This window comes from Pollachius pollachius (genome assembly GCF_949987615.1).
Source record: "Pollachius pollachius genome assembly, chromosome: 12".
Lineage (NCBI taxonomy): Eukaryota > Metazoa > Chordata > Actinopteri > Gadiformes > Gadidae > Pollachius > Pollachius pollachius.
In genome coordinates, this window is record NC_136945.1 from 6,276,832 (window position 1) to 6,290,898 (window position 14,067).

Below are 14,067 nucleotides of genomic sequence, written 5' to 3' on the forward strand. Positions count from 1 at the left end.
AGGCAAAAAAAAAAAGAAAATAAAAACAAGGACTAATAATCAAAAAGAATATAAAAAATGTGAATACTGTGAACTAGTGTGTGCAGCTAGGTGTTTGTTTATTGTGTACATCTGTTGTAAATGTATCTGTTACATTTATTTAACCTTAAACGTCTATGACTCTGTAGTCCTATATTTTTAACTGTTTGCGTCAGACAAAGGCTGGTTGTCTAAGCTAAATATAACACATTTTCCAAAATATGAAAATGTTGAATGAAGGAAAATGACAAAAATGTCCAAAAGTCTTTACTTTTCTGAAATCTCTTTGAGATAATTTAGTTTCTCCTCCAAGTACACACTACTAATATAAAATATTTTAATTCATTCTACTGGCTTTGGAGGGCTTCTAGTAATTACGCTACTGGTTATTAAGGGTATGGTACTGATTAATACAAAAACAAACAGATAAACATGGTAAAGCGTGAGATGGATGCGATGCACTAAAATCCAACCCAAAGTTGCATGTTGCTCTACTTTTTGGGCCAAGGGGGTTGGTCCACATTTTTTTGAGCAAGGCACAAAAGTGTGTTTGTTGCTCCTACTGGGCAGGGTCCTGTCTACATATTGGACTGAGTCAGTGCTAAGAGGACATTCAGTCATGTCTGAGGTGCTGCTGAATACTGTTCTGCTGCTGCTGTTGGGCCTTCTCTACCTCGGGCCACTTTGGCCGGTCCAGGGTGCCCTGGTGATCTCTCGCTATGATGCTACGACGAAGGTGAACTTACTCATATTGTCTTTCATATTATTATATTATAAGTCCATTTGAAAATGACATCAAAGTCCAATGCTCCACTTGCCCTGCTTTTGTTGGTTCATCGGTTTTTACTGTAATTTTCTTTTCTGCTACCTGTTTAGTTAAGTTGTTTCTTTAGTTGTTCTGCTACCTGCATGTAGTTTAGTTGTAGTTATTCTGCGTCGTTTTATTCCTGATTTGTATGAGGACCTGCTTCTCCAAATGCCATTCTGGTTCACGTTTGGATATTTGATATTTATTCTCTTGGTATGTTATGTCAACATAGCATAATATGTTTATCATTTGACTACATTTCAGGAGACAGATGGAGCCATCAGGTCCATTCAGGTATTTTCAGCTATTTCCATTTTTCCTTTTTTTCTACGTGCCCTGATTGTTTTGGATCACCCAGAAGCCTGGACCTGCAGGCTAAAAATATTAACTTTTTCACTTTTGTTACAGAAAAGGAGTGTAGACGATGCAAAGGTAAGGGAAGACTTCTGGGATACATTTTGATATTCATGTCGATTAGTGATCCACTTTTTGTTGTTGTTTTGCATTTCTAGTGCTAAAGGCATGTCTAGGAGTCTCATTTGTTATCAATATATGGTTTTTTTCGCCCACTCTGGTCAGATGGTGGAGGTGCTCAGTGTCTTGGTACACTGTACGGTGGCGTCTCGGTTCGCTCACACAGTCATGACCTCCACTGCTTTGAACAAAGCCAACTCCTCCCAGGAAATATTCTTCGAGGTGGACCTGCCCAAGACGGCCTTCATCACCAACTTCAGCATGTGAGTCTTCCACCAGACCAAACCTTTCAAAACACTGAAAGCTTTTCGCCTCCTAAAAAAAAGCACATGAGGTCTTCTTTAAACCAGCCAGTCAATAGACATTATGCCTGTTTCAACATTCAGTCTGTTGTTGGCTAACTGTTCAATTCATCAATATATAACGCTTCTTATTGCACATTCTTTGGATCCAATGTACAACACTTACAGCACAACTCTTGCTTGATTCCTTTGTTTGGAAGAGGCTCAAGTGAAAGATACGATTCCATCGACACATTGTAACAGCAATAAAAGCATTTTCTAAATCCTTTTTTCACGTTTCAACTGCCTCTTCTGGTCACAGGGAGATTGAGGGTCAGATCTATGTTGGGGTTGTGAATGAAAAGGAGAAAGCCAAGAAACAGTATGAGAAGGCTGTTTCAAGTGGACAGACAGCTGGACTGGTCAAGTAGGTGGAGATCGAACAGGCATTTAACTCGAATCATGTCACTTTGTGTTTAAAGAAACTCATAAAGTTCACATATTTTCCTGTTTCATATGGAAACTAAAGTGCATTTTACTGTTTGATATCACTCATTTGGGCTAATTGGCATGATTTTACAGAGCTTCTGGAAGGAAAATGGAGAAGTTCTCTGTGTCCGTCAACATTGCAGCCAAGAGCAATGTGACCTTCATCTTGACCTATGAGGAGCTTCTTCAGAGGAAATTTGGCAAGTATGAGATCCTGACCCGAATAAACCCCAAACAGCTGGTCCAGAACTTTCAGGTGAATCCAAGTTCACAATCCCCTAAGTTTCGTGGACTCAGTAAATGTACATATTTATACAAAATATATTTGTGTGTGTGTGTGTGTGTGCGTGTGCGTGTGCGTGTGCGTGTGTCTGTGTGTGTGTGTGTGCAGATTGTGGCTGATATCTATGAGCCCCAGGGCATTGCCTTTGTGGATGCCCATGCAACCTTCCTTTCCAATGAACTTCTCCCCCTGGTGGAGAAAACAGTCACAGACAACAAGGTCCAGTTTGATATCTATCAGCAGGAAGTGAATTACATGGCCGACTACATTTTGTGGTCATTTGAAGTTGAAGCCCATGCATCCCTCTTTCAGGCACACATCTCCTTCTCGCCCACGCTGGATCAGCAGAGGAAGTGTCCAGAGTGTGATGGGTCTCTGATCAATGGGGATTTCATCATCAAGTATGACGTGAAACGAGCGTCAAGCCTAGGAGACATTCAGGTCTGCTGTCAACAAATATATGAAAACAAATGCTGACTTTAGTGGAGCAATTGACCCGTTTAAACTGATCAATTCCACTTTTATATTTCTACCTCCAGATCGTGAACGGATACTTTGTGCATTTCTTTGCTCCTCCGGATCTTCCCCGTGTCCCAAAAAATGTGGTGTTCGTGATTGACAGGAGTGGTTCAATGTCAGGCATGAAGATGTTCCAGGTACTGTGTGTGTGTGTGTGTGTGTGTGTGTGTGTGTGTGTGTGTGTGTGTGTGTGTGTGTGTGTGTGTGTGTGTGTGTGTGTGTGTGTGTGTGTGTGTGTGTGCATGTGTGTGTGGGTATGTGTGTGTGTTGCATGGACAGTGATGTAGAAAAAATAACATGCATTTTATTGCATTCACATACTAACTACCAGCCTTCTTGTATTCTTGCCTCCAAAGACCCGCGTGGCAATGGAATCAATTCTCTCAGACCTCCATCCAGAGGACTACTTTGGTATCATCTTATTTGATCACTCTATTGATCCCTGGAAAGAATCCCTTACCAAAGCAACAGAGGAAAACTTGGATAAAGCCATTCAATTTGTCCGCCAATTAAATTCTAGAGGAAGTAGGTTAGCTTCTACTTGGCTAGATATCAAACTTCCCAACAACAACTAACCCTACCAAAGATTAATCTAAATCAATTCATTTTTCAGGCACTAACATCAATGATGCCGTAATGATGGCCATCAAAATGCTGCAAGATGACAGAAGGAACAAGAAGCTCCCAGAGAGAAGTGTGGACATGATCATTTTACTAACCGATGGAATGCCAAATGAGGGTGAGTGTACAGAGATATCAAAATACATTTGTGATGAAAGGTTTGAAGTGATATGTCATATGTCTCATATGTGGTCTCTCTTCATGGATATACCTACATCCTGTTCCACCACATTGGGTCATGATTGAGCTGTCTTCTTTAATGTCTGTGATTGTGTAGGTGAAAGTAACCTTCAAAAGATACAGCAGAACGTGTGCGAAGCCATCAGTGGTAATATGACTCTGTTCTGCCTGGGCTTTGGGGATAATGTGGATTACTCCTTCCTGGACGTGATGGCCAAACAGAACAATGGCGTGGCCCGCAGGATCTACGAAGCCTCCGACGCTACCCTTCAGCTGCAGGTGAAGTTATGCTAATCAGTGGCGTTGTTAGGATTTGAGGACTCTGGACGTTAATGCCTTTATTTTGTAAACTTTGTAACTGTGTACTCTGACACCTTATTCATAGTACACTCAATGTGTGCGTCAAACACTTGTTTACTTTCCAGATTAATTATGAATTGTGATTGAATAAATATAAGTATATTTTTAGTAATATTGAGTATAAGCAGAATATATCAGAACATATCACTAAACATGTAATGACATTCTACACAGTATCAGACTAGAGAAAAATTGTTAAATATGTTCATGTTTATTGGAATACGAAACACAGTTCATGTTTAGTACACTCCCATTCTCTCTCTGCTCCGCACATAAATTGCATGGATGCCGAGTAGTGGGAAGTAGATTTGATGCTAGAAAGACACACAGAGGAACCGATCCTGGCCTTTTGAGGTTCTCTAATGCATGATTGGAATGAAAGATGAATAGATCCTGGAAAATATCATATCAATCATTGTAGCAGGTTCGAGGAATGAGAGCAGGCGGGGTTGTCGTTCTCTCCGCAGGAGATCGGTTTATTCGCTTTTCAGGCGGAACAGAAATATCAAAAATGTAACAAAAGGGTCCATTTAGCCGTCTCGCGGTGGATCTCTGTCAGTGTCACTCGCTCGCTCCGGACCTCCCTGGTCCGTTCGCTCCTGGGTCTCTGCTTCACTATAACAGAAAACAGGCACATAAGTACAGCCTCCCTGATTGACCTGAGTGCAGACACCTGCTCACCACCAGGTTCAATCCCCCCCGGCCAATCCCGTGCGCTCCCAACCTGTCCATACTCCCCCTGCAGGCCAGACGTCGCACGTCCCCCCACACGCCCCCACCGCCCGACACCGGCCGGGGTCACATCCGGCCGCCGACTCACTCCCCCCCCCGGAGCGGTAGAGGAAGTCTGCCACGGCCATTTGTGCCCCAGGCCTGTGCACGACCCGAAAGTTAAAGGGCTGCAACGCGAGGTACCACCGGGTGATCCTCGCGTTGGCGTCCTTCATGCGGTGGAGCCACTGGAGGGGGGCGTGGTCGGAGTAGAGGGTGAATGCGCGCCCCAACAGGTAGTAGCGAAGGGCGCCGACCGCCCACCGGATGGCGAGACGCTCCTTCTCCACCGTGCTGTACCGACCCTCCCGGTCCGATAGTTTCCGGCTCAGGTACAGCACCGGGCGGTCGACCCCCTCCACCTGCTGGGTCAGGACCGCGCCCAGCCCCCTATCCGACGCGTCCGTCTGCAGGGAGAAAGGGAGATCAAAGTTAGGGGCGCATAGGACCGACTCTCCACAGAGGGCTGTTTTAATAGCCTCAAACGACACCTGGCATGGCTCCGACCACTGGACTGTATCTGGGGCCCTCTTACGGGTGAGGTCGGTCAAGGGGCTGGCCAGGTCCGAGAAGTGCGGCACGAACTGCCGGTAGTACCCTGCCAGCCCCAAGAACCGCCTCACCTCCTTCTTGGTTCTGGGCCGAGCGGAGGCGGCCACCGCCGTGGTCTTAGCGACCTGTGGCCGGACCTCCCCCCCCCCCAGGTGGTACCCCAGATACTGGATCTCCCTCCGCCCGATCACGCACTTCTTCGGGTTGGCCGTGAGCCCCGCTCGTCTCAGCGACTGAAGGACGGCCGCCACCTGCCGCACATGCTGCTCCCACGTTCCACTATAGATGACCACGTCATCAATGTAGGCAGCAGCATACGCGGCGTGGCCGTAACACCCGGTCAATCAGTCGCTGAAACGTGGCCGGGGCCCTGAACAACCCAAACGGAAGCACCTTGAACTGGTATAAACCGAGCGGAGTGGAGAACGCCGTTTTTTCCCGGGCTGCTGGAGATAGCGGCATCTGCCAGTAGCCCTTCGTGCAGTCCAGAGTCGTATAATAGGTGGCCATGCCAAGCCGGTCCACGAGCTTGTCGATCCGAGGCATTGGGTAGGCGTCGAACTTTGAGACCGCGTTCACCCTACGATAGTCCACACAGAATCGGCCCGACCCGTCCGGCTTCCCCACAAGCACGACGGGACTGCACCAGTCCCTGTGGGACTCCTGGACCACGCCCAACTCTAACATGGTTGCTAATTCGCGCCGTACCACATCTTGTTTGTGGACGGGCAGCCTATAGGGGCGTGTCCGCACCGTTAACCCGGGCTGCGTCTCGATGTCGTGAGTAATTAGCGGGATGCGACCGGGCAGGGGTGAAATGACGTCAGCGAACTGGAGTTGCAGGCCGGCAACGTCCCGCGCCTGACTCCGCGAGAGGTCCTCGCCCCGACCTACCGGAGGGGTGGGACCTGGGCCCGGGACTTCCGGCCCGAGCTCTTCTCCCTCCGGCAGTGTCGACGTAAACGCGACAGGGACCACGTCGTTCCACCTCTTCCGGAGGTTGATGTGGTACACCTGTTTGTTTTCGCCCCTGTCCGAACGCGCTACCTCGTAATCCACGTCCCCGACTCGCCGCGTGACCACGAAGGGCCCTTGCCACTTCGCGAGTAATTTGGTGTTAGAGGTGGGCAGCAGTACCAGGACCTTGTCCCCCGGGGTGAGATCGCGTAATCTAGTCCCTCTGTCGTACAGGCGTCTCTGACTCTCCTGGGCGCGGTGCAAATGCTCACGTGACAATACCCCTAGTGAGTGAAGCTTTGCACGCAGGTCCATGACGTACTGGATTTCGTTTTTGCTGTCACTGGACCCCTCCTCCCAGTTTTCTTTAATGAGGTCCAGGACGCCCCTGGGCTTGCGCCCATAGAGTAACTCAAATGGGGAAAAACCCGTGGAAGCCTGGGGCACTTCCCGCACTGCAAACAACAGAGGGTCTAGCCATTGATGCCAATTTCGAGCATCTTCATGTACGAACTTGCGGATCATGGACTTTAACGTCCGGTTAAACCTCTCACACAAGCCGTCCGTGGCTGGGTGATAGACGCTTGTGCGAACGGCCTTGACCTTCAACAACCCGTAAAGTTCTCTAATCGTGCGTGACATGAAATTGGTGCCCTGGTCAGTGAGAATCTCTTTCGGGACTCCCACCCGCGATACGACATGAAACAACGCCTGCGCAACACTCTTCGCGGAGATGTTGCGCAACGGAATTGCTTCCGGGTATCGGGTTGCGTAGTCGATCAGGACTAACACAAATCGATACCCTTGTGCGGAACGTTCTAATGGCCCGATAATGTCCATGCCTGTCGTGTCCACATCCCCGTAGTCCCCCTAACTGCCTGTGGGAACCCCGCCCAATCCAACCCAAGAATCAGGGGATGCGAGAGGCTCGAACTAACCGCCGCCTTCACCCTATATTTTCTACCCCCACAACGAATTTCGATGGGGACCAAAGGATACTCGTGCACATCCCCGTGTACACACCTCACCGAAACGCTCGACGCCTCCAACAATGCCTCGGACCGCACCAGGCGCTGGTGGATCATGGTCTGCATGCAGCCCGAGTCCAACAGCGCCCGCCGGAAGTGGCCAAGCCGCCCACACCCCTCCCCTGCCGCCTGAGCGCCCGTCTGTGGAAGGGGGGTGGAAGGCGACTCATGTGCCCGCTCTGGACCGCCCCCCCCCCATCTCGCCCTCGGCACCGGGGTTGGCCTCTCCCGCCGTGGGGCAGCCGCCCCGGTACGTGGGCCCGGTGTCGGCGGTCGCTGGCTCGCCGGTGGTGGCTGCAGGTGGCTCTCCGCCAGGACGACCGCAGCAGCGAGGCTCTCGGGCCGATGGTACCGGACCCAGGCGGAGGTCCGAGCCGGCAGCCCCTCCACGAATCTTTCCATGACCACCTGCTCGACCACGTCCTCCGCTGTGTTCCGGTCTGGGACCAGCCACCTCCTGGCCTGGTCCCTCAGCTGCTGGGCGAAGGCGAAGGGTCGGTCCCCCTCGCTGAAGGCCAGCGCCCGGAACCGCCGCCGATGTTCCTCGGGGTAGAGACCCAGCCGGTCCCGGATGGCCCTGGTGATCGCATCGTAGTCCTGCTGGGCCCCGGCCGGCAGGCTGTGGGCCGCGAGCTGCGCCTCTCCAGTCAGGAGCGGTAGGAGCCGGTGCGCCCACTCCGGTCGAGGCCACCCCGAGACCTCGGCCACCCCCTGGAAGGTCTCAAGGAAGGCCTCCGCGTCGTCGGCCTCCCCCATCTTCGGGACGTGAATCTGGGCTGCGGGTCCCGGCCCTCGGGGTCCTCCGCCGCGTCCGCCGGAGGCGAGGAGCTCATGGAGCATGGCCCGATCGGCGGCAAAGGACTGGGCCAGCTCCGTGAGCACCTCGTTCTGTGCCTGGTGGAGCTGGCCTTGCCTCTCGGCCATCTGGGCCAGGTGCCCGAGTACATTTCCCAACGGGGACTGGTCCATTTATCTGCTCTCGGGCCCCGCTTTGGGCTCCAGTGTAGCAGGTTCGAGGAATGAGAGCAGGCGGGGTTGTCGTTCTCTCCGCAGGAGATCGGTTTATTCGCTTTTCAGGCGGAACAGAAATATCAAAAATGTAACAAAAGGGTCCATTTAGCCGTCTCGCGGTGGATCTCTGTCAGTGTCACTCGCTCGCTCGCTCCGGACCTCCCTGGTCCGTTCGCTCCTGGGTCTCCGCTTCACTATAACAGAAAGCAGGCACATAAGTACAGCCTCCCTGATTGACCTGAGTGCAGACACCTGCTCACCACCAGGTTCAATCCCCCCCGGCCAATCCCGTGCGCTCCCAACCTGTCCATACTCCCCCTGCAGGCCAGACGTCGCACGTCCCCCCACAATCATATTTTTGATAATAATAAAAAATATCCCAATTGAGATCCAGGGCTAATCATAAAACCATTAGGGCTTTAGCCTAGGATGCCCCCGGCCAAACAACAGCTATGATGCCTAGAGGTGACAATTTTTTCAAACAGCCCATTTCCATGTATGGGACCACTGGATATGTGTATGAATGTGTTGCAGGGTTTCTACGATGAGGTGGCTAGCCCGCTGTTGTCAGCAGTGGACCTGCGTTACCCTGACAACGCGGTGGATTCCTTAACCCCTCATCACTTCAGTCAGTTGTTCAATGGCTCAGAGATCGTGGTGGCCGGGCGGCTGTCTGAAAACGACATGGACAACTTCCTGGTGGAAGTGTTTGCCAATGGGGTGGGTGAAGGACATGTGATACAGTGGTATCTTAGGGCATAAGAGGTGCACAGTTCAGTTTGGTTTGAACTCTTTTGGCTTCTTGCTCAACGTAGTTTGAGCAGGACTTCCAGGTGCAGGGCCAGGCTAGTGTCACCGACTGGGACGTGATCTACCCAGAGAAGGAATACATCTTTGGGGATTTCACTGAGCGCCTGTGGGCCTACCTCACCATCCAACAACTACTGGACACCAGGTTTGAGCGGATGGAAGCCAGATATTGTTGGAATGGATTTCCAAAACCTCATTGCTCTGGGTATACATTCTCAACCTAGGTGCAAGACTGTCTGAATTCTTTGTGTTGTTTCCATTAACTAGTAAGAGTGGGCCAGCAGAGGAGAAGAGCAACGCCACGGACAAAGCCCTGGAGATGTCCCTGAAGTACAGCTTCGTCACCCCCCTCACCTCCATGGTGGTCACCAAGCCAGAGACCGAGGATGGTCCCAGCGGGCCCCTCATAGCGGACAAGCTGACTGAGGGTAGGACAGCTGGAGAGGCAGGAAGGAGGACTCAACGGAGTTGTACACCAACATACTGACATTGTGTCGTTATTGAGGTCCTACATGTATCTCTGTTGAATTATTCCCGCTTATTTCCACAGAACAACGGCAGCAGGCTGACAAACAGGGTAGGATTTGAACCGGGTTTGTATTTGAATTCCCCTATAGTAGCTCTGAGAGCGCAGGCCTTGGAGATACATTGCTTCTCACTGTGTATTTGTTGTTGGTCATGCGGTGTAGGTTCAGGATATCTACACTCAGCCCCTCAATCTGGAAGCCACTGGAGGCATCCTATTGCTCATAGTCCTACATACCTTGGTACGTATTCTATATTCATAAAATCTGGCCATTGATCATTGTATATGGTTTTAGCTTGAAATGTAGTGGGACAGCTTATTCTCCAGAATGACTTTATTTGACGCAACCAAGTCCATATATCTATTTCTTCCAATTGTTGCTTCCGCCTTGGCATTATACTTTTTGTTCAGTGGATGGAGATCCTCATTTCATAATCGAACTGCCAGAGAGAGAGGACGCTCTGTGCTTCAACATCAATGACTCACCTGGAACCATCTTTAACCTGGTCAAAGACCCCTCCATAGGTGAGCCTGCTTCAGTCCACACGGCACACTTGTGCTGTTCATAAAATGAAATTCCAACCTCTTGGCCGTTTTAATGATTACTAAAAGAAATCTATTATCTTATCAGTATCCTATAGGAAATTGATCCTTTAATCACATGTTGCTTCTTCAGGACTTTTGGTCAATGGTCAAACCATTGGGGATAAGATGGTTGCCCCTGATGGTAAAGTCAACACCTACTTTGGCCGCCTTGGTGTTGTCCATCAGGCCCTGGGGGTGAGGCTGGAGGTGACCACAGAGTACATCACTCTGTCCCAGGATGGACAAAAGGTCAAGCTGCTGTGGTCAGACCAAGCTTCCCTAAAAGGACCCAGGTTGAAACACCTAGAATCCAACGGATGTTTATGACAATGTTACGGCTTGACTTCCTCTCTTTGCTTTTTTACTTTGTCTTCCTACCAAGTCATTCTGATTACACCATCCACTCCATCTCCACTTTCTTTCCTAACCCCAGTGTGGATCTGCTTTTGACCAAGGACCGGAGCGTCAAGGTAACTTTAAGAGATTCTGTAAAGTTTGTGATCCTGCTCCACAAAGTGTGGAAGATGCACCCCTACCACCAGGACTACCTGGGATTCTACACTCTGGACGGCCACCTTCTCTCTCCATCCGTCCATGGTCTGCTAGGTAATGAAACAACAGGGAATCATAGCAGGAAGTAGTGTCCAAGACTTGGTGTTTATTGATAGTAATTTACTAATGAAACTAAGAACATGTAGAACAAAAAACTATTGAAACTGTTTTTATTGTAAGTGAAGAATAGCAGAAAGATTGAGATTTTCTTAAAGGGATCTATTTTGGCACTATTTAATGATGGATAGATAAGCCTACCAGTTGCTACAGTCCAATGGGTAGGCTGGTGAACTGATCTATCCATTATACATCTAGGTGGACACTCCCACTTGAGGTGTCACAAAGTCAGAGGGCACGGCAGATTTGGAAACAGCTTGTAATGGATAGTCACACTCACACCTAGTAAATAGGCTATAATAACATGGAAATGAAACCGAAAGTAAGATAAAAGCTGATTGTAAGGGAATCAATATAAGAGTCTTTTCAATGGTGGTAAATTCTGCAGGTCAGTTCTACCATGGGATTGGGTTTGAAGTTGGAGATCTACGTCCAGGAGAGGTTCCTGAGAAACCAGACGCCACTATGTATGTCAAAGGACATCAGCTCAATGTGACCAGGTACACCTGCTACCTTACATGTGTTACACAGAACAGTGAACATCTAGATCGGAAATTTGGAGAAAAAATGATTTCTGACTTTTAAAACCACCTTGTGACCTCTCTCTTGGTCTCCAGAGGTTGGCAACGGGACTTCAGGAAGGATTTGAAGAGAGGAAAAAATGTCCCATGCTGGTTCATCCACAGTAATGGGACAGGGCTCATTGATGGCAGTGCTGAAGATTACATCGTATCAGGCCTCTTTAAGACAGTTTGACAAGTAGCAGACAAGCTCATCAATACTGCGGCACAGTGTGGCTCTTTCACCACACCTTTTCAGTGTCGTAATAATAATATGTAAGTGTAATAGTGTATGAGACCCTTAATGAAGTTCCGATGCTATCAAATTAATAAAGAAACCCTTGATTGATCACAGTACTACAATAAATATTAGATCAAATCAAGCATTTCAGCACCGTAGAGATCCTTTGAGTTTTGTGAATGACCAGACAGACACCTGGCAGTTTTTATTTTCAAGCTCTACATAGATTAGTTAAGGAATCGATTTGCCGACTGACACATTTTTATCATAAATAATCCTTTGAGGTAGTTTATCGAATATTTGTTTTAAAAATGTGCTTTTTAATTTGCATTTCAATCCAAATATGAATGGATCATTATAAAAGGAATCATTGAGTTTTTCTTGGCTGCTTGTTGTCATAGCCACATCTGTTGTGCTGTGTGTTGCCACAACCCCTGTCTGTCTCTGTGCTGTGCCTGCCACCCCTCAACTTTTCACACCTGGCGTGCTTCAGGTTGTCGTTCAAATACACCTGGTTAGCCTGCAGTCATCGCCAGATCGTACTTCGACCTTCAGTGGTAGATATTCGTACCTGTCTCCAGTTTTTTCTAACACTTACTAGTCGATATTTTTCTGTTGAAATCTTGTATCTAACCTTTGTTTCCTTTTGCCTCAGTGTTTGGTGGATCAGCACCTCCAGCCTCCCTGCTTCACTCCCTCCAGCCTGAAGCTCCCAGGCTCCAACCTGTCCCACCCCTGGTCTGATCCAAATAAACCTTTTCATTACTCCAACTCAAGTCCTGTCTCTGTGTTCTGCTCTTGGGTCCAGCAGCTATCGAACCCTAACACTTGTCAGATAAAGCAAGCACCTGGTCCCTGGAAACTTGTGATGGCGTTTGCTATTATGCATTACATTTTATAGACTAAATAATACTCTAATTTTGATGTATCCACTGTGAAAATAATTGTCAGGTGCAGCCCTTATCCGTGAGCTTGAAAAGTCTGTCACATTAACATTGACATCGCATCAAGAAATGACCATGAAGAAAAATATATAACAATGTCACCACATCAAAGAAAGCTATCCTTTTTTGACCCGTCTTAAGCACTCCTCTCCCATGTTGTTGCCATCCAGCTTGATGTAGGAATCATTGACATTTGTGATTGAGGAAAGAGGACCGGCTCCTCCTGTTAACAAGCTAGACGTTCTCCATGCTGTCCCGCTTCTCCCCTGCCTTTCGGGATGCACACACACACACATGCACGCAAGCACACGCGCGCACGCACACACGTACGCTCGACGCACGCACGTACACACACACATACACTCGCAAATACATCATTTAAGCTACATTTCTTTCTTCTCACCACATGCAATTCGACTAAACAACATAATTTATTTGTCGACTATAGTTTTACAGAATCTGTTTCTATCTGAGCCAAAATAATTTGTTTATCACTGTCAATGTAAACACAAATGTCTACGATATATGTTTACTTTCACGTGTCCACAATATATGGTCATAAATTGGAAATGATGACCTATGATTAAATCCTTGTCAAATACCTGATATCTAATACAGTCATCAGCTTAGCAGTGATAGGAGAAACCACATGATTACAGACCCCAAGGATCTAGCATACAGGGAAAACCAAAGGGGTCCCAGTACGCTTGATTCTAGCAGTCTTGAAGGACGCTGGACTAAGGCCTGAAGTGAGGGAGGAGTTGATGAGGGTAGTGAGGAATGGCAGGATGTCGCATGGAGACGGCCTGGAGGAGAGAGGAGGGGATCCGGTCAATCAGGAAGGTGGTGGCGTTGTTAGACCTAACTATTCTTTGGCCATCTTCGGAGGAGAGAGGAATAAAGTGGGTAAGAACAGAGGCGTGGATAGGGGGAGGGAGTATGGTGGCAGAGGCAGAGGAGTTGATTTTGGTCCAGGCAGGTTTGTGACAAAATGGAGTTGAAGTCTGAGAGGAGGTGAAGGTAGTGACAGAGATCATCAGGACAGTCTGAGCTCTTCCATTTCCTCTCACCTGCCTGTTACTCGGCTGTACAAGCCTGCAGAGATTCGACAGGACTTCAAGAGGACTTCCCTACAACCCCAGTCCCTCGTCTCTCACTAACCCCAGGTCTGGCGCAAGGGCATATCACTCCAGTAGAGATGACTAGGTTCATTTCTCGGCTATCAAACAAGTTCATTGACTTTTGGACTTAAAATCAAATATTGGGACTTCAGCAGGGGAATCATAGGGGTAAAAAATGGGTATTATGAGGTAATATTAGCAGAGCAACAGCTGCTGAATAAAAGGCAAAAAAAAAAGAAAATAAAAACAAGGACTAATA

At 48.5% G+C, this 14,067-nt stretch overlaps 1 protein-coding gene across 1 annotated transcript; it reads left to right on the top strand.

The window, feature by feature from the left end:
• The first annotated feature begins 630 nt into the window (after nucleotides 1-630).
• LOC307083533 (inter-alpha-trypsin inhibitor heavy chain H3-like) lies at nucleotides 631-12,511 on the top strand. The gene is made up of 23 exons (XM_079747449.1): nucleotides 631-754; nucleotides 1,091-1,120; nucleotides 1,235-1,258; nucleotides 1,406-1,563; nucleotides 1,904-2,008; nucleotides 2,164-2,326; nucleotides 2,462-2,572; nucleotides 2,666-2,794; nucleotides 2,893-3,009; nucleotides 3,229-3,397; nucleotides 3,486-3,611; nucleotides 3,771-3,952; nucleotides 8,887-9,072; nucleotides 9,168-9,307; nucleotides 9,430-9,590; nucleotides 9,713-9,739; nucleotides 9,852-9,929; nucleotides 10,100-10,213; nucleotides 10,365-10,566; nucleotides 10,707-10,879; nucleotides 11,331-11,442; nucleotides 11,560-12,300; nucleotides 12,399-12,511. The coding sequence occupies exons 1-22, from the start codon at nucleotides 638-640 to the stop codon at nucleotides 11,696-11,698; spliced, it is 2,763 nt and encodes a 920-aa protein (XP_079603575.1). The 5' UTR covers nucleotides 631-637; the 3' UTR covers nucleotides 11,699-12,300; nucleotides 12,399-12,511.
• The last annotated feature ends 1,556 nt before the right edge of the window (nucleotides 12,512-14,067 follow it).

What these genes read in the sequence shown, in the direction of transcription:
- LOC307083533 (XM_079747449.1), top strand. Translation starts at nt 638, where the DNA reads ATGTCTGAGGTGCTGCTGAATACTGTTCTGCTGCTGCTGTTGGGCCTT. An exon ending in ACGCTACCCTTCAGCTGCAG is followed by an intron (nt 3,953 to 8,886) that starts GTGAAGTTATGC and finishes AATGTGTTGCAG; the next exon opens with GGTTTCTACGATGAGGTGGC. An exon ending in AGCGGACAAGCTGACTGAGG is followed by an intron (nt 9,591 to 9,712) that starts GTAGGACAGCTG and finishes TTATTTCCACAG; the next exon opens with AACAACGGCAGCAGGCTGAC.